This window comes from Topomyia yanbarensis, chromosome 2 (genome assembly GCF_030247195.1).
Source record: "Topomyia yanbarensis strain Yona2022 chromosome 2, ASM3024719v1, whole genome shotgun sequence".
In the NCBI taxonomy this organism is placed as follows: Eukaryota; Metazoa; Arthropoda; class Insecta; order Diptera; family Culicidae; genus Topomyia; species Topomyia yanbarensis.
In genome coordinates, this window is record NC_080671.1 from 341,799,666 (window position 1) to 341,818,261 (window position 18,596).

At 41.5% G+C, this 18,596-nt stretch overlaps 1 protein-coding gene across 2 annotated transcripts in view; it reads right to left on the reverse strand.

Moving 5' to 3' along the window:
* Positions 1-18,596, reverse strand: part of LOC131684081 (uncharacterized) — a 372,745-nt gene that overhangs the window by 252,881 nt on the left and 101,268 nt on the right. The window contains exons 6-8 of one of the 2 annotated variants that reach the window (XM_058966625.1): positions 17,870-18,518; positions 16,960-17,520; positions 16,694-16,889 (exon numbers count right to left, since the gene is read on the reverse strand). The exons of the other annotated variant lie outside the window; for it this stretch is intronic. Coding sequence (XP_058822608.1) covers positions 16,698-16,889; positions 16,960-17,520; positions 17,870-18,518 — 1,402 coding nt within the window. The 3' untranslated portion in view covers positions 16,694-16,697. Of the gene's footprint in view, positions 1-16,693; positions 16,890-16,959; positions 17,521-17,869; positions 18,519-18,596 lie in introns of those variants that run through there. 2 annotated transcript variants of the gene reach the window in all.

Below are 18,596 nucleotides of genomic sequence, written 5' to 3' on the forward strand. Positions count from 1 at the left end.
TTTGCGAAGAAACGAACGTCCACTGTGTCAGAGATTCGCATAGCACAGCAAGGGTAAGACCCACGACACTCCGTACGCGACTGGCATATTTTAGTCCTGCCAGCCATTCAGTCCTCGGCACGAAGTAACACCTTGACTTGAGGACTCCTGTTTTTAGTCGCCTCCTACGACATGGGAACAGGAACCCAGTGGATCAATTCTTGGTTGACATACTTCAACCCGCCGGATGCCACACGGCCTCTAGGCTGGTTTTGTCCGGAGAAAGATAATAGAGTTATCAACCTCCTAGTGGACCACAGCCAGCATTTATTCATCTTTATTTGGTTGACTCGGGAGCCTTTAGGTGTTAATGAACCGGTGTATCATTGCAACATATTTTAAAATACAGAAGTAATATAGTTGGTGGTGTGTGGGTCCTGTCGTGTATCCAGATGGTGCATCCGCTTGTCGAATCGTCCGTTTTTCTTCCTGGTAGGTGTGGTAGCAACCGGTGGTCCATGACGCTTGGTGGTCCCTGTGATAGATACTTGTGGGTGGATAAGCGCAACTTCTTCATGCGCGCCGACGTCGAACCTCGTTACAGGTGGTGTATCTGCAACGAGGAAATCCCAGTTCTCGTTACAGTCAAAATGTCTGTAACGAGAACTAGGGAGAAGGGATACTGATGTAGATATCTGCTGATGAAGTATGGTACATTACGAAGTAAAACTAGTATAAGAAAAAAACATTACCGATTCACATTAATCGACTTGAGAAAAAGGTATATGGGGTACAGGATTTCAAGGTCTTGAGTTGCCAGGACGTCCCGGATCGGCATGTCGGGTGGCCTTCCGTGTGCTTGTAAGACTTCATTTTAAGTTTTGCTTTGGCTTCCTGATGGTCAGAGTCTGGCTCTGAGCACAAACAAACGATGTGGTCAATGTCTTGGTAACCTTTGCCACAATTACACAGGGCACTGTCTGCAAGCCCTATACCTGAATGGTGAGCATTACTGTTGTAGTGATTTGACATCAGTCTTGATGCGAAACGAATGAAGTCCCTTGACAAATCTAAACTCTTAAACCAAGGTTTAGTTTAAACCTTTGGGATAATAGAGTGCAACCACCGACCTTTATCGCCCGTTGTCCATCTCGTTTGCCAGGCAGCGAGGGCCTTTTGCCGAGGAACACTGAAATATTCGCTATACGTGATAGGCCTTTCAAGGACATTGCCTTCGGTGGCACCTTTTCTAGCGAGTTCGTCTCATTTTCCATTACCCTGTATTGAGCAATGGGTCGGGACCTACACAAATGTCACATGGATTGACTGGTCGACCAAAGCACGAAGAGTCCTTTGTATTTTCAACAGGAAATGCGAAGGGTACTTGGCCGGTTTCATTGATTGAAGAACTTCAATGGAGCTGAGGCTGTCCGCAAAAAAAAAGTATTTAGCAGAAGGCAGAACCTCTACTAGACCAAGAGCACAATGTATTGCTGCCAGCTCTGCAACATACACGCTTCAATTTGCGAAAAACACTATGATTCACGTTGAATACTCCGAAACCAGTCGATCCATCAATACTTGATCCATCGGTGTAGAATTGTTTGTCTTGATCGATATGATTATAATTAGCCGATAAAATGGCTGGCATAATCGACGATCGCAGGTTTTCAGGAATACCTTGTGTGAGATGTTTCATAGTTAGATCAAAAGTAATCTGTAAGTTGTTAGACTGCTGTTGGATATTTTCAGTAGAGTTTAATCTTGATGGACTAGGTAGCGTTAAGTAGTCATAGTAGGGAGACAGGTGCATCACTTCGAAATTGTTGATTACGAGCGGATTCATTACTTCACTACGTATCAGAAAACGGAGTGAAAGCTCATAGAACCGTTCAGAAAGAGGAAACACTCCAGCTATCACCTCAAGGCTCATCGTGTGAGTAGAATGCATGCAGCCAAGGGCTACACGTAAACACCGATACTGAATTCTTTCTAACTGGAGAATGTTTGTTTTGTTCCAGGAAACAGTTGAATATGGTCAACAAACGTTTCTTTGCTGAGTCCGGCAAGTTTTTAAGCAAGACAAACTTGATCTTATCCGGCCCGGAGCATTATTGTTACACGATAGTGAAAAATGGACCATCGAGAACGAGAACTCGGGATCATTTGAGGTTTCCCGGAAAAATTCTTGTGAGGGGACCGAATCGGGACATATCTTCCTCGCAAATTCGAAAATCCAACGATCTGAGTACTCAACATCCTCATTTGTCGTTGACCGATTACGCATGTTCCTCGCTGTCTTCCAAAGAGTACTCATTGATGTCTCTTTTGACAAACTTTTAACAAAATGGGGCCAATATCCTCTCTTTTTTGCTTTAATGAGGCTTTTTAGCCTGCGCTCAAGTGAAGTGTATTCGATATGCAATTCCTGCTTGCCTTCTCGTCGCCAACTGTAGTACGCATCCGACTTTTTTAATACAATTCCGAACATTCTTTGTCCCACCATTGATTTGGAGGATGTGTTTGAAAAGTGCTTTTAGAGAAATGCTTGGTTTGAAATTTAACTGCACTGTCGTACAATAGGCTGACGAGAAAGTTATACTAGTCTAACGGTTGCAGCACTTCCGTAGACTCAATTAACCCTGCAACTGTTTTCGCATATTTCTTCCAGTCAATATTTCGCGTAAGATCATTTGAAATATCTACTGGCTCCGCTGGACTAGGTCCATTGGAAATAAAAATAGCGATCGGCAAATGGTCGCTACCTTGAGGGTCTTGGATGACTTTCCAAGTACAATCGAGCGACAGTGAGTTCGAGCACAGAGAGAGATCCAACCTGCTTTCTCGAGCTGGAGGGGCTGGGACTCTTGTGGCTTCCTTAGTATTGAGGATAGCCATGCTGAACTCATCACACAGGTCAGAAATGAGAGAGGCCCGATTATCATCGGACGACTCCCTCCAAGCGGGACCATGTGAGTTGAAGTCCCCTAATATCAAGCGGGGCGCAGGGAGAACCTCAGTTATACCTTTGAGCTGCTGGAAGTTTAACGAAGCTCTTGGTGGGATATAAACTGATGCAACGAATAGGTCTCTTCCTTTGATCTGTATTTGACAGGCTACCACTTCGGTACCTGTGATGGCAGGAGGGTTGACTCTGTAAAAGGAGTAACACTTTCGTATTCCCAAAAGTGATGATCGTCTCTGTCTAGTCTAATGATATTAAAGTCACGAAAATTCAAAGTTTGCTTGGGCCGAAGCCATGTTTTAGAAATTGCCAAAACGTCACAATGTAAGTGGTGCAGAAGTTCTTTGAATGTGTTTAATTTTGGGATGAGGCTCCTACTGTTCCATTGTATAATAACGGTATCCTTAATACTGTTCGACGTATTAGCCATCGAAACTGATTAGTGAGGGACCATTTAGCGACTAGTTGCTTAGCTAACTCGCTAATAGTTGGGATCCATGCAAAGATAATACTCTTGAATTGCGCCGGAATTTCAAAAACGTTGAGAATCCATTCCACAACTGTTTTAAAGAGGATCAGACCTGTTCCAGTCTTGTTCTCTTGCTGTGGTCCAGTGCTGTGGTCTTTCTTTTGAGTTGGGAGGTTTGGAAAGCCCTTGCCTTGAATTTGAAATCCAGGGGCTACTAGTTTATTGGTCGATGGTTTCTTTGAGGTAGCTGATTTGATCAGTACCGTCCATTTTTTACGTGGGAGTTTCTGGACGAGGTAGCTCTTTTCCTGTTGGCTCCAAGAATAGGTACGTAATCAGTGTCCCCTCCCGAGCTACTACCATCATCTTAAGATAAATCTGAAAAAGTGTTATTCAATTGTATGTGATTCGGATTCGATGCTTTCAGAATTTCCGCAAAAGTGCGTTTGGTTCGCTCTTTCGTGGAACGCTTAAGCTTATCTGATCGCAGTTTGTATGTCGGACAATCACGTGCAAAGAAGGCATTTTCAACCTCCTTTGTACATGTGTCATCGTTGTACGCTTCTCCGCATTTTGAGCACTTCACTTTGTTGCAGCAGTAGGTACTTGTGTGACCTAGCTGTTTGCACTTAGTGCAGCTCATGATTTTTGGGACGTACATGCGGACCGGAAGTCAAAGCTTGTCCAAAAGTACGTAGTTCGATAGGGCAGAACCTTCGAATGTTATTCTATCGTATCAGTGGTACATATATGAAACAAACACTTTCTACTAGATTGTCCCTGGGCTGAGCCGTTGCATGATCCGGATTCCTTCTTGAAAATACATAAATTTCCACGATCTTATGGAACTGATCGTAAAAATATTGTGTGTTCTGTTCAAGCCAATAGCAGATTTGTGGAAGTTTGGATTCGTTCCGAGAACTCCATTGGAGATGTCGAATCATCTCTACTGGCGCGCATACCGTACTAGCTAAAGTTATACCAAGAACGCGTCAGAGAATCTTGATGGACACCCTTCAACACACGTTTGATCGTACCAACCAGTAACGTGGGTGACTTCGTGTAAACTGTCGAATACAAATTGCCAATTGATATAACTTAATTTAATATATACATGTAATAAATTGTACAAAACTACTCCTGCAGGAATAGTTTTCGATAAAATAGAAACTTTGGTTAAGGGGTTACATACCTTTTTATTTAAAAAAAAATCGAAATTATTGTTATTACTTTATCTAGTACAACTCCTTGAGAATGTTTTCCCAAATTTTTATAGAGATCCGATCAATAGATCGAAAGTTACAGCGATTCCAAGCGTGCTTCGTCTACGAAGAACAGTGGAAACTTGAAATTTTAAACTCGATTATCTCACAATGTCGTTTATCCGAAAATGGTTTTTGCGTGATCACGATTGTCGAAAAACCACTCAACCGATTTTCTTCAAGTTTTTTTTTCAATTGGTCGTGATTAGTTTTTCTCGTATCTTAATGATTCCTTTTTTACGTATAAATTTTTGTTTTGTGGATGAGAATTTTTTAATACAATTGTTAGAGCTTAAAACAGTGATTCATTAGGAAAAGTATTCTCGAATACAGGAAAAAATTATTATTTATTCAACTAATCGTTAAGATACGAGGAATACTCATATACTACCAATTACCAAACCGATTTTTGAATTTTGGGATTTTAGTTGATCTATTGGTCTTCAATCGTGATCACTGCAAACCTCTTAAATAAAAAGGGTTCGGGGAAAAAGCCCTAACTTCGCCAATTATTAATATTTTTTCAAAAAATATGCTTGTTTATTTCGCTGAAAAATGTGCTACTAAAATACTACAGCGAAAACCGGTTTGGTGAATTTTTGGGTGATAAAAGAGGGACATTGATAAAATTGGGACAAATATTTGTCTTTCTTTTAAAAAAAACCGAAGCTCATAAAGTATTCTTCTTTAGTCCCTAGATATAGCCTCATAACCCTTTCTGATTATTTTGTTTAAATTTCCCTTAAGGGGGTCTAACAGTGCAAAATTCATAAAAAAATAAAAATTTTATTATTGCATATTTCGGATCTCTAAGATAATAAAAATATGCTCAAGAAAGGAATTCAAGTTGATTCGTCCTCTAGAGCCCATCAAACTAGCAATTATCAATTTTTACACGAAGCTGATAAAATCGGGTCGAAAAACTGATAAAATGGTAGGGGTAGATAAAATCGGGGGCTGATAAATCGGGTCATCACTGTATAAGTTTGATATAATGAAATCATGTCTTTACGTAAATTTAAACTTTCGTGACATTTTTCGCACAAAAAGGTATCTGACCCCTTAATTACGACTTGCAATATTGTTTAAATCTGTCATCTTTTGTTTTTCCATGCGTTAAGGCTAGTTTACAGTTCGGGAAATGGGTTACGGGATTTGGGGCGGGATTTGATCAGGAAAAATTTTCGGCCGAGATCTTCCCAAACTGTCAAAGTAAAAGCTATGCTGCTTCTAAAAAAACAGTATCAAAATATTTTAAACCTAATAAAAATACAATTTTCTCCGTCGGAAACAATTTGTGTTGAATTGTTTCCTGCCGGATTTCTGTGTGGAGAGTTTTAAAATCCCGTGATGTTTCCCGCAGTTGGGTTTACACTGTCATCTTTGTGTGGACTTATTTCCCATCACGGGATTTGAAATCCCTAGCACTACTTTAAACACACAGGAACCCAAATCCCGTTACACGTTTTCTGAACTGCAAACTAGCTTTTCGCCGCCGATTTATCTTACTTTCCGGTTAAGCCATCGAAGATTTAGTTTCTCAGAACATTTCAAATTCGTCGCTCAAAAATAGTAAATATAAATGCGAATTCCTCTCGCCAGTAATTCGTTTTGCCACAGGCAGATATAACTGGACGCGTATGGTGCTGCTTCAGATTCGAGTGATTCTATAATTCTTAGACGATCCAGCTCGGATGCATAAAATTAAATTTCTCCGGTTGATTCTCCATATCAACAAATCCGACTCAGATCGGGTTTCTCAAATTATAAATTTTCTGGTTCGGGTTTCTAAATTTTGAAGTTGTCGGGTTCGGGTTTTATAAAAAATTTCATTCTCGGGCTCGGGTTTGGGTATTTCAATCTTAAAATGTTCGGGCTCGGGCCGGGTTCGGGTTTTTCAAATTTTAAAATGACGGGCTTGGGTCGGGTTCGGGTTTTTAAATTTTCAAACTCTCGGGTTCTGGTCGGGTTCGGGTTCGAAAAAATTGAAACCCGACCATCTCTATTAGATATGTCGAAGTTGGACAATGAAGAAATGTTGTTCGGGGTATTGCACACTTTTAAATATGAGGATGAGAGTCCTTAAGTTGAACAGAGAAAGTGCAAAAATCGAAAACGAAAAAAGCAGTTTTTTTCCACATCGTGTGTTACATCTTCATAAAAATCACTCAGCAGTACTGTACCAACATTCCGCATAAGCTGATTGATTTTTATGAAGATCTAACACACGGTGTGGAAAACAGCTGCTTTTTTCGTTTTCGATTTTTGCCCATTCTCTGTCCAACCTTAACCCTAGAACCGTTTTGTGGGGTACATTTGTACCCCAGAGCTATTTGCAATCCCCGTTATTCCGTTACGGTTTATTTTAACTGCAAGCAAACTTTGTCATAAATCAAATTGATTATAAAACTTCAATTGAAGCAGGTGCAACCTACTTGTTTCATTTGACCAACCTAACAGTGCCCGCTTAAAGTTTGTCTGGGGTACAAATGTACCCCACAAAACCGTTTACGTTATTGTGTTGTCATGTGTATATAATTTGGAAAATTTATTATATCTTTTTTATAAGCAGCATATCTATACATAGTAAGCGAGCAACTTGCATCAAATTGTATAGGCTTCAACATTGCTGAACAATAGAATCTGTTATTTGATATTATAAAGCTACTAGAGCAAAGTAACTAGAAAAGGCGCTTGGATCGTAATCGTCGTTTTGGTTTAGAGGATAACAGAGGGACATTCGTGAATATGATTTGTATATAATATGTACTACGCACCACTTAATTCCTCATCTTCTCTAGCCCAGGCTCTGGAACGTACAATGCACCTTTCTATTGGATGCCTTACTGTTTTAACTTCGTTACTACATATTGCTGTATATGCACTGTTTGTATTGGCGATTGGTGTTCAAACAAGCATCGGAATAAATACACTTTTTGATTGTTTTTTGAATTATTTACTATTTGTTCGAAAGGCAAGTTAATCATCTTTACAACGCCGTATTGATAGTCAAAATCGGTTAGAAACTTCCGAAGTTAAAGCAATATTAAGGAAAAAAGGGGATTTTGATGTATTTTAAAGACTTGTTCTATAAAAAATGAAATATTGCATAGTAAAATTTACAAAACTCGAATATTTTTGAAAAGGCTGCTTGCTTGGATTATTTTTGAATAAAGCTATCCAATTTTATTATAAATTCAATAAAAACTAGGCATACTAGCGCGGTTTTAGTTCTGGGGTACGAAGGTACCCCACAAACCCGTTTATGTATAGAAAAAGTCATGAAACCGTTGTAGGGTTAAGACTGACACAAAGTAGTAAACATTTATGTTCAAATCGCGAGTTGTCTAATAGAATACTGCTTCTCAAGTCAGCTTATTATGTTGAATGATGAAATTTAATTAAACGGCTTATACAATAGAGACAAATTTGCTAGATGTTTCACAAGTTCAGCAATTTAACCTTTTATCCGAGGAAATTATTATAAACATATATCAAATATGTGTGTCTTACTATAAGTACAAGATAATTCATGCGGAAAGTATAGAAATAATCATCGGTTTCAATCATTACTGTTCATTTGACAGATGAATGGCACCATTGACCCCAGTTTTACACAGTTGTAATCCAGATTGAGAGATTGATTACTTTGTCTGGTGGTGCTTCTTTTTCTTCTTGTGTGTTCATCATCGGGAAATAATAAAAAAACTAATTAGCAGTATCAGTACGGAACATCGCACCACAGTATCGCCGACTAATGCAACGTAATTTAGCATCGCGGCACTCATATGTAGGTAAAGGGAAAGGAGAGGTAATATGAGTACCAGAATGTTGAATGCTAATGTGTCTAAAGCAAAATAAATAAATATTCCGAGATCCCACCTCATCGATACAAGCCAATACATTCTTAAAATGCATGCATCTGAAACAGAAAGTAATGGCAAAATTTTGACATTCTATTTTACTATGTGGGAAATTTGTCCATTGTTAAAAGCCATTTCGCATAAAGGTTGAATTTTATTAAAATTGGTTTGATGTCTTCTAACTAAGACTGTCATATATGGCACATATTCTGCTAGCAGAATTCATATTACTGATTTCTAATAAAATTTCGGAATCCATTAGATGAAAAACTACATCTTGTTTAACTCATTCATACTAACTTCTCAACGAAAAACCTGTTTTAATCCACCTAGCGGTGCAATTGTGCCTTTCTCATTTCTCTAAACTATGGCACGGAGGCTTTTTATGTTCAACATAATTGTGGAAATGTCCATTACATTCTTAGTACACTTTGCACTTATACACAATGGCATGCCAGCCACGAACTTGAGTTGACGGTGAAACACTTGAAATAAAAAAATATAATACTCCATTAGCCTAATCAACATTAGATCAATGTTATCTGCTTGCTAACTCATTTTGTCATGCGGGGGTGGGTATGTGAGGAGGGCGAAAGTCCCATGAACGAACGACTCCCGAGCTTAAATTGGTATGCTTTGTGATATAGTGGTGGTTTAAAGATGATGGGGTTGAAAGGGAGGGGTATGAGGGCTGGATGGGGTGGTGGTCTGAGGGGTGATTTAAGGAGATTTTTAAAGGAGGGAAGTGAACAGTAGAGGGGGGGGTGTAACCCCTCTCCGTAAACAATCAACTACGCCCCTGTTAAAATCCAGAAACCTTATGAGAGTCGAAAAAAAATTTTGGATTAGGTTGACGTTTTTCAGAGTGATTGCATAACCTTTCTATATGAGAAAGGCAAAAATGTGCCAAAATCCAAAAAAGTGAATCGTCGTCAAATTTTTTTTCGAGTTTGCATCAAATCTCGACGTTTCATGCACCTTGAACACATTTAACATCAAAAATAAAAATTCTATTTTTAATTTTTCCTATAGTTTATATGAGAAATTTCTGTGTGGCCGCACTCTGAAACCCGTAATTCCGGAACCAGTATTCCGATCGATCCAAAATTCAATAGCAGCCGATGGGAAGGTTGCACCTTTCATTTGAGACTAAGTTTGGGCAAATCGGTCCAGCCATCTCTGAAAAAAATGAGTGACATTATTTGACACATACGCACATACATACACACACACACATACACACACACATACATACATACACACACACATACAGACTTTTTCCGATCTCGACGAACTGAGTCGAATGGGATATGACACTCGGCCCTCCGGGCCGGGATTAGGTTGACGTTTTTCAGAGTGATTGCATAACCTTTCTATATGAGAAAGGCAAAAATGTGCCAAAATCCAAAAAAGTGAATCGTCGTCAAATTTTTTTTCGAGTTTGCATCAAATCTCGACGTTTCATGCACCTTGAACACATTTAACATCAAAAATAAAAATTCTATTTTTAATTTTTCCTACAGTTTATATGAGAAATTTCTGTGTGGCCGCACTCTGAAACCCGTAATTCCGGAACCAATATTCCGATCGATCCAAAATTCAATAGCAGCCGATGGGAAGGTTGCACCTTTCATTTGAGACTAAGTTTAGGCAAATCGGTCCAGCCATCTCTGAGAAAAATGAGTGACATTATTTGACACATACGCACATACATACACACACACACATACACACACACATACACACACATACATACATACACACACACATACAGACTTTTTCCGATCTCGACGAACTGAGTCGAATGGGATATGACACTCGGCCCTCCGGGCCGGGATTAGGTTGACGTTTTTCAGAGTGATTGCATAGCCTTTCTATATGAGAAAGGCAAAAAGATAAGATATAGAGATGTTCAGAAAAATTACTGAAAATACCTGTTCTTAAACTTTGTCGAAGACACCCAATTTGTATCTCGTTCTGTTAAATAGTGTTGGTGCACTCTATTTATATATGGAACTAAAATGTATACATCGATCTAAAATTTTCGAGTCAATAAATTACTCATAATACATACACATTAAACCTCTTCCAAGTCTCGACAAACATATGATTACGGCCTAAAAGCCAACTGTCAAAATCCACTTTGAATGGAAATTCCGGACAAACCGTTACACGCCAATCACAGATGTTGGAAGTACATGAAAGAGAAAAGTTTTCTCTTTCATAAACTGTTGTGAACTGTGTTGGACTAGTAACGGTTTGTCTGGAATGTCCATTCAAAGTGGATTTTGACAGTTGGCTTTTAGGCCGTAATCATATATTTGTCGAGAAGTGTACTATTAAGGTAAACCTAACCATTACCTCACAAAAAATAAAGTCCGTTAAAATGGACTATTGATTCATCGTCATACGCCGTTAGACTTCATGAAAAACGGACTCACGCATCACCCCATTAAAAATTCAATAACTTCTAAGAAAGTTAGATTGATTGGAAGTCTTCGACAAAGTTGTTGGAAATTAAATTATCTTTTATTTTCGCTTGCAGTGATAAAATAGTAATAATACGAGCTCAAGGATTTTCTCCGTGTGAATTGTTGAAAACATTCCACTTTTTCACAGCTTCTTAGAAAACAGGGGTGCCTAATACGCCCAATGTGCCGATATTGCACCATCTTCCCCTAAGCACTGAAAGCAAACAGACGGTTCTGTATTCATCCAGAAAGAAAAGAAAACCTATATATAACCACTAAGAACTGACACACAAGTAAACTTTTCAACTTGTGTAAGAAAAATAACTGTCGCTTTGAAATGACAACAGCAAGTAGACGCTTGCCACTGGCCGGCGCTTCGATTGGCCATCAATCACTATACGAGACTTGTAAGCAAACTTGGATACAATGGTGACTCACGCATGCAAACCTGTATGCGATGGTGATATTCAATCAATTTTCATTTAAATGTTTACACAGGTTTTTCGGGAAAGTTTGTTCTAGCTTATATGTCTGTTCTCTGTGATATAACTGTCCATCGCCATTCGGGTTTCGCAAGGGTAGTTGTGGGTGTGAATAATCTCAACCTTGAAACAAATAGTTTTCAGTAGCAGACAATTCACGTGAATCGAATTGTGCTCAGTTATCATAATGCTATTCAGCTCGTTTGTCATTTGATTCCCACGCGGTAATCAGGCATCTCTTTGATCGTTTTTAGTTGAAACAATAGGAATAGACTTGTTCTGACCTAGGAAGAGACGTTTAGTTTTATTCCAGAAAATAAGACAATTTTTTTGCTTAAAGATACCTCCCTCGTACCAGAAATTGTCGTTGATTTTTCTTAATACATAATTGTTCAATGAGTGGATTTGGTTTTACTCTTTGCGTAGATGTACAGAGATAGTCTCGGTCTCTGGCAAAAGAGAGTGACGAACTAACATTCCTTCCTTTCCCCAGTAGCAAAACGTCGTTCATGACCGGCGTCATTCTATGTTACGTGATCCATGAAATGGCTGGACTTTTGATCCATTTATCCCCCGACTCTTCCCTTGCTTTCCTTCATTCTTTGCATTTATTACGCCGTTGACATCCTCTACGTACTTCAACCATCTACGAGAACAATCTGAGTGGCAAAGTCCAGATTGTCTAATTTACTGCGCACTTTGGTTCCTTTGTGCCATTTAGCACCACAACACGGCTCCCTTGTGTCATTCAGCATCACACTTCTTGAGCCCTCTGATTTCCTGTCCAGTGCCATTCGGTGCAATTTCTTTTAACCCATTGGCTTACTTCTTGTGCCATTTGGCACCACTTTCTGGCCGTGCCCTTTAACTGCCGACCTATTCGCAAACTACTGGGTCTAGTCCTCGACTACGCACTTAGCCTACTCCGATGGAGAATTCTTCAGCTTGAAAATCCTCCCGAAACTGGGCCAACCAGCCAGGTGCCGAGGTCGGTCCTGCGATTCTGGTGGAGCAAGGCGTCCGGTTCGAGACATCACCAGTCGACGACCCGCGATTGGTGATGTCTCATTCTACTACTGATCTACTCAGCCTAGTCCCCGGCAGAGTGGAACATGATATCCGGTTCACCAGCGCCCCGATAAGCCATACCCGGTGCTCTGTCACAGTTAACTGGACTAGAGCCCGGCGGTGCATCTACCCTACTCCGGCGCAGTTTTCCGGCGGTGCTTGCTCTCCTGAAACCGTTGCTCGTTGGTCATCACGCCATTTCCACTGTAAGGCGGTCATGATCTGCGTCACCACTCTATTGACCGCGTTCTGTATGGTTACGTCGCTTGTCATTCTGTAGATGACATTATCCGGTCCTACCGTTTCAAGTTCCTGCATGTCGCTTCGAACCTCGGACATTCGAAGCCCACATGCTCCGGTGCCTCCTTGACGTTCTCACACTCCGGCACAATGATGACGTTGCGTGCCCGAATCGATGAAAATACTTCTTATATACCAGCGTGTGCCCACAGGAGCTGTGTCACTTTAAAAGTTCACCTCTCCATGCTTTCTATTGACCCACGTTGATAGGTTTTGGATGAGCCAGTAGGACCACCTTACTTTCTTCGTATTGTACCATTCTTGTTACTATCGCGCTATCAAATTGATTCTCACCGCCTTCCTCACATTTCTGGTGTTTTTCCGATTTTACCACTCGATGTCTACCACCAGGCTGATGCAGATGGAGATCATCCTCGTGATAACGCATACTTTCTCCGTCAACATTGTTCTGTATGTAGTCGGACTCGTACACCATCAACCAGATGGTCCTGATCAATTTTTCGCGGTCCCGCTCCCGGTTTTCAGCGCCGCACCCCAAATAGGAACCCCATATCGAAGCTCTACAACGGTCGTCGATTATTATTCCAAGTTGCTTCTGTGTACGGTTCGATTGTAATCACGTGCCCTCAGACATCGATATGCATCCGCATTGCAGTTGCTGACCAACAACACCTCCGTCCTGTGATGAACTGCCTGCAGCTTGACCCCGTTCATCCTACTTTCGATCGCGTTTATTGTCTCCGTCACTGGCAGCTCCACTTCCTCAAGTGTTACGCCCCTCACCTTTAGTGACACCTCGTCCGCGATACCCACGATTTCCTGGGCAGCCGCAGTGTCAAGACTCGTTCCAGAGAGTTGGATCGATATTGGAGCTCTGAGGAACGCCAGCTGTGGCTCTCATTGACATCTACCCTTCGCTTGTCTCGTACAGCAGCACCCTGCCCTATAGAAGTAGCTATTCAGGATCTGACATAGATAGTCGGGGACCTTCATTCTGCGCAACGCTGCGATGATGGCTTCCCTGACGCTGTTAACATGCTTTATAGCTATCGTGACCACAGTGCAGTATCGATCTCCTCTTCGTTTCTGTTTAGATGATTTCTCGGCACTCTCGAGCACTGTATAATTGCCTCTACTGTCGATGCACCTTTGTGGAGTCCGAACTAAATCTTGGACAATCCGCACTCGCCCTCCGTGCATTTCGTCAGCCTATCAAGCATGATTCTTTCCAGGAGTTTTAGGAGCGTATCCAGCAGACATATAGGCCTAAATGAAGCTGTATCACCCGGTGGCCTAGCTTTGCAGCAACACCAACTTCTGTATCTTTCACATTTCGAGGAAGTTCTCATCAGCTAAACACTTTTGCAACACCATTCTGAACATAACCGGATGTTCCGGGATCGCAACTTTCCATGGTATTCCATCCGGACCGGCAACTTTCTTTGATTTCAGTCGCATCAACGCTTCAACGAGCTCATCGTTAGTCACTTGTCGATCCGTGTTTACTTGTTCTTCGCCGTATGGTGTTGGTGGCTAGGTAATAAGATCTTCAGTTTACCCAGACACATTTCAGCTGGCATCAACGGGCACTTCATGTTCGCCATCATAACACAATACCCGTCCCCCAGGTTTTAGCGTCTACTTCTTCTTGTGGCAATCAGACTTTTCCAGCTTGATCTTCCCCTTTTAAGTGGCCCTAGCTTCCCGAAACGCCGCTTTACGCTTCTCTCTATCTGTCTCCGATAACGATCTCTGAGCCCGCCCTCTAGATCTGAGGCAGGCAACGCGTAGCCCCACTAAGCGACTCATTCCACCAGTATGCTGGACGTAGTCTTACGCGTGGTTCCGGTTTTTGCTGCATTGTGGCATCACAGGCCGTCACAATTCTTCTTGTTAGATCAGCCGCGTCAACGTTCTCAGTTCTGATATCCCACCGAAATGCCTCCACGAAGAGATCTTTGTTCAAGACTTTGGTCTTCCACTTCTGCAGCAAGGTTGGCCAATACGGTGGCGAATCGCCTGGTGGTCGCTATGAGCATACTTCTCGCATGCTTTCCAATCCATGTTTGCTAGCAGTGAAGGACTACAGAATGTGATAGCGATTTCCTCTCCTCTACAAAATTAGCTAACAGAACCTCCATTGCACAAACGTACATCTAACTTCGCTAGAGCTTCTTGAAGGATACACCCTCTTGTGTTGGTTAGTCCACTGGCCAACTCCACAGCCCAGACATTGAAGACACCACCAATGACTACCGGTTTTCTGCCAATCAACTGGTCGGTTAACTACTCCACTGTTCACCTTAGAGTTGTGCTATACCAGCACTCAAAAACGCCATTGATTTTGGCGATTACGAAGCCTTCATACGAGCGTTCTACCACTTCTTAAATGGAGAACATAGCCATAACTTGTATCGCATCCGTTACCGATCTATCCGCCATCCAGTTACCGTTATCAGGGGACTTGATTCGGCTCTACAATCAAAGCGATGTCACACATAGTTTCTGTCATAGACTGCCTTTACAGTTGCTGTGCGGTGTCACGGTGCCGATTCAGATTTATCTGGGTTATCTCCATTACCGTTGGCCTGCAGTAGCCCTCTTGTGGTTGGGGCATTTGAAGCCACCCATGGTCGTATATGTCCGCTGGAGTGCAAAGCATACACTTCGGTCTCTGCGTGCAGTCTCTCGCAAGATGGCCTGTCTCCCGCATTTCCGGCACATCCTGGATCTATCCGGGCTTTTGCAAGCCTCTGCCAAATGTCCAAAATCCAAACACATGAAGCCTTTCTCCGCTTGTTTATTCACTCGAGGGGTGGCTCTCAATGGGCATCTCGTCCATCCATTGGAGCTTTGCCTACCTCCAGCGCTTTGCCAGCAGCGGTTACTTGTAAACGAATTATCGCTGAGTTCCTCCCTACCCTTCTTTTACCGGATATGTATTTTTGTGTTGACTTCGGTACACTTCTCCGCTTAGAACAATAACAATTGCTAATGTCGTTTTCGATTGAGAACCTAGACACTAACCCAGGTTAGTTGCTTCAAACAAACGTTTTTGATGGAACTGAGTTGGGTTCTCGCAAAACAGCGGTGGTGTGAGCGAACCCGAAGTATATTTCAGGTTGGAACCCAACTCGGTTTTCAGTTCAGTGGCGCATAACCTAGGTTCAAAACTGGCGTCAAACAAACGGGTTGACAGCAGTTAGGTCAGAAACTGAATCAGTTTCTACCTCAAGCAAAAACGCCATAAGCTACGGTCATGTAAACAATTGAAGCATTTCATAACGTAAATATTAAGCGGGCCTTACTCGTTCAATATTTTTGTCGATACAAGACAGAATTGACTAAAATATTGTAGGTGTAATGGAAAAAAAGTTGTATTGAGGATGTACATTTCAAATGGAATTGAGGTATTCTGCCCATAATCGCAAGCCAGTCCCATATAGATAGGGAATCCCATAGAACATGAGACTGACTTGCGATTATGAACAGTAATGAAGCAATATCGTCAATACTCGTATTGATAAAAAATATTGAACGTGTAAGAGCAGCTTTACAAATGCCCATTTGGATTGAATATTGATAATCACTGATTAAAACGGCCAAATTACAATGTTTTGGCTCGTTAGAACATCTTTTTACGAGGAATAATCTAATTTTCGTGTAAAATTCAAGGCAAAATGTGAAATTTCGGACTCAGGTTTGAGGCTGATTTTAAAACAATCACGCTCAATCATGCTTTACTTTCAAAAAGTTCATGCTCAAATGTTTCGAACCGTATTTCAACCCATTTCAATGAAGATCCGCTTTTCTTAAAATACTCAACAAATAACAAAAATAAGGAGAAGAAACACAGAAAGGTAGAATTGTTTTTTCTTTATTTATCGCCGTCATTACTACGTTTCATCTTTTCTGCCTTGGATCGATAAGCCTGCACGTGATGTGCTGCTATTTGAGCCGGAATGGACCCCGGTCGGAGTAAATTCGAGTTTAATGCTTGGTTATAATACTTTAGCAGCGTTACGTCCGTCTCCTCCGGTTGCTTATAGTCGTTCAATGATCCAAAAAGCTGAAAGAAGATGGGATAGATTGTCACTGAAAGATATCTAGACATTATAAAAAATGACTTTAGCTCTAACCTGTTGTTCGTTGCAGGCAACAAATCGTAGAACGGCTACGTATTCCGACCACAGCAAGTTACGCCACTGGATGTCATATTGCTGTGCCAGTGGCACCATGACCAACGCACTGAAAGGAGCATGACCGTAGCTCGAGCTCTGAAATATATCCAATACCAGCTGATACAGCCCGTGATAACTTTTCTTCTCTTCGAGTCTGGTTTCAAAATCAAACTTTAATCCTGCCCCAGCCACTTCCTCCCGCAGGGCATCAATGCGTCGCGTGATAAGAGCGGAAATTTGAGCATCAAGAAACTTCGAGTCCGGACCCAGGAAAGCTGCCATCAAGTACATTAGTTTCTCGGTGGCCGTTACTAGCAGTATGGAGTTGTTTTCCACCAGCTCGGAGAACAAAAGCGACGTTTTAATGATTTGCTCCTCGGTGAAATGTTCCAGCTGCGGCTTGCCTTGCTCGAGTTTTTCCAGCAAAAAGTACAGCAACGAATAGGGCCAAGCGGGCTGCAGCAGTGGGGTGTGCCACCCAACGATGCTGAAACTGCGGCGAGAGCCCGTGAGGTTTACCTGGAAATGAAAAATACGTTCGATAAGGAAAAGTTGCTCGTATACAACTGATTTTAAAGAGGAGTTGTTTATTTGAGATAAATCTTTATTGCAATTAAAATAACGTATTCGACCGCCAATTTGACTATTGAAATTCTAAAAAGTTGTGAATTGGTTGAAATTTTTACGAAAACGGGCAAATTTTAATACCAGAAAGCTTTTGGATGAATGAAAACTATGACGTTCGAAATCGAGAAGATTTAATTGGTCTGTGAAAAATTTTAATTAATACCAATAAAGGGGTGATTATATATTACAATCATCGTGAATTTCAACGCAAAAAAAATATGTTTGAATTACGGAAACCTACCTCGTTAACGACTAGCGATTGAAGTTTCACTTTATAGTTGAACTTCCACCGCTGCAGATCTTCGGCTGGTATCTGTCCGTTCGGATAGAAATTCCGTTCAAAAATTATCCGATCAAATAGCTTAAGAACTGCCGGATAAAACTCTTCACTAAAATGTAGTAGCACTTTGAAGGCCACCGCCAGCGGAAGCCGCATTTCATCGCTACCGATGCTGGCCATTTCGATGTCTTTCTCATGAATTCTCTTCGAATCAGCATGACGATTCCCAGCCAGAACCGTCAGCACCTCCAGAAGGTAGTTCAGTTCGGTTTTCAAAAACCAATTCGTCGCCAGCTTCCCGCAGTTGCCTGTAACAATTGACTTGGATTTGTTCCCGTTTTGCACCGTTACAGTGTCTGCAAGCTTGGACAGGTAGCGGAAGTGGTGCGAGTTATGTGTAAACAGCTCCAATGGGCACCCGCTGTGGTCCACGTGCAGTCGCAAAAAATCGAGCATTGCGTAAAGCAAAAACACCGGATAGGACTTCGTCAGAACGAGCGTGGGTGCACTCGGTGAATTTTCGTTCGTAAGAATTCCACCCAGATTGGGTAGAGGGGGATTTTTTGCGCTCCTATCTTCCACTGCCTCTAGATTGGATAGGTGTGAATTGCTGGAAATGAGAAAGAAGCTATATTTCAGCCATGTTACGAATGCGAGCTACGAGCTTCTTTAGCTGGTCATCGTCATC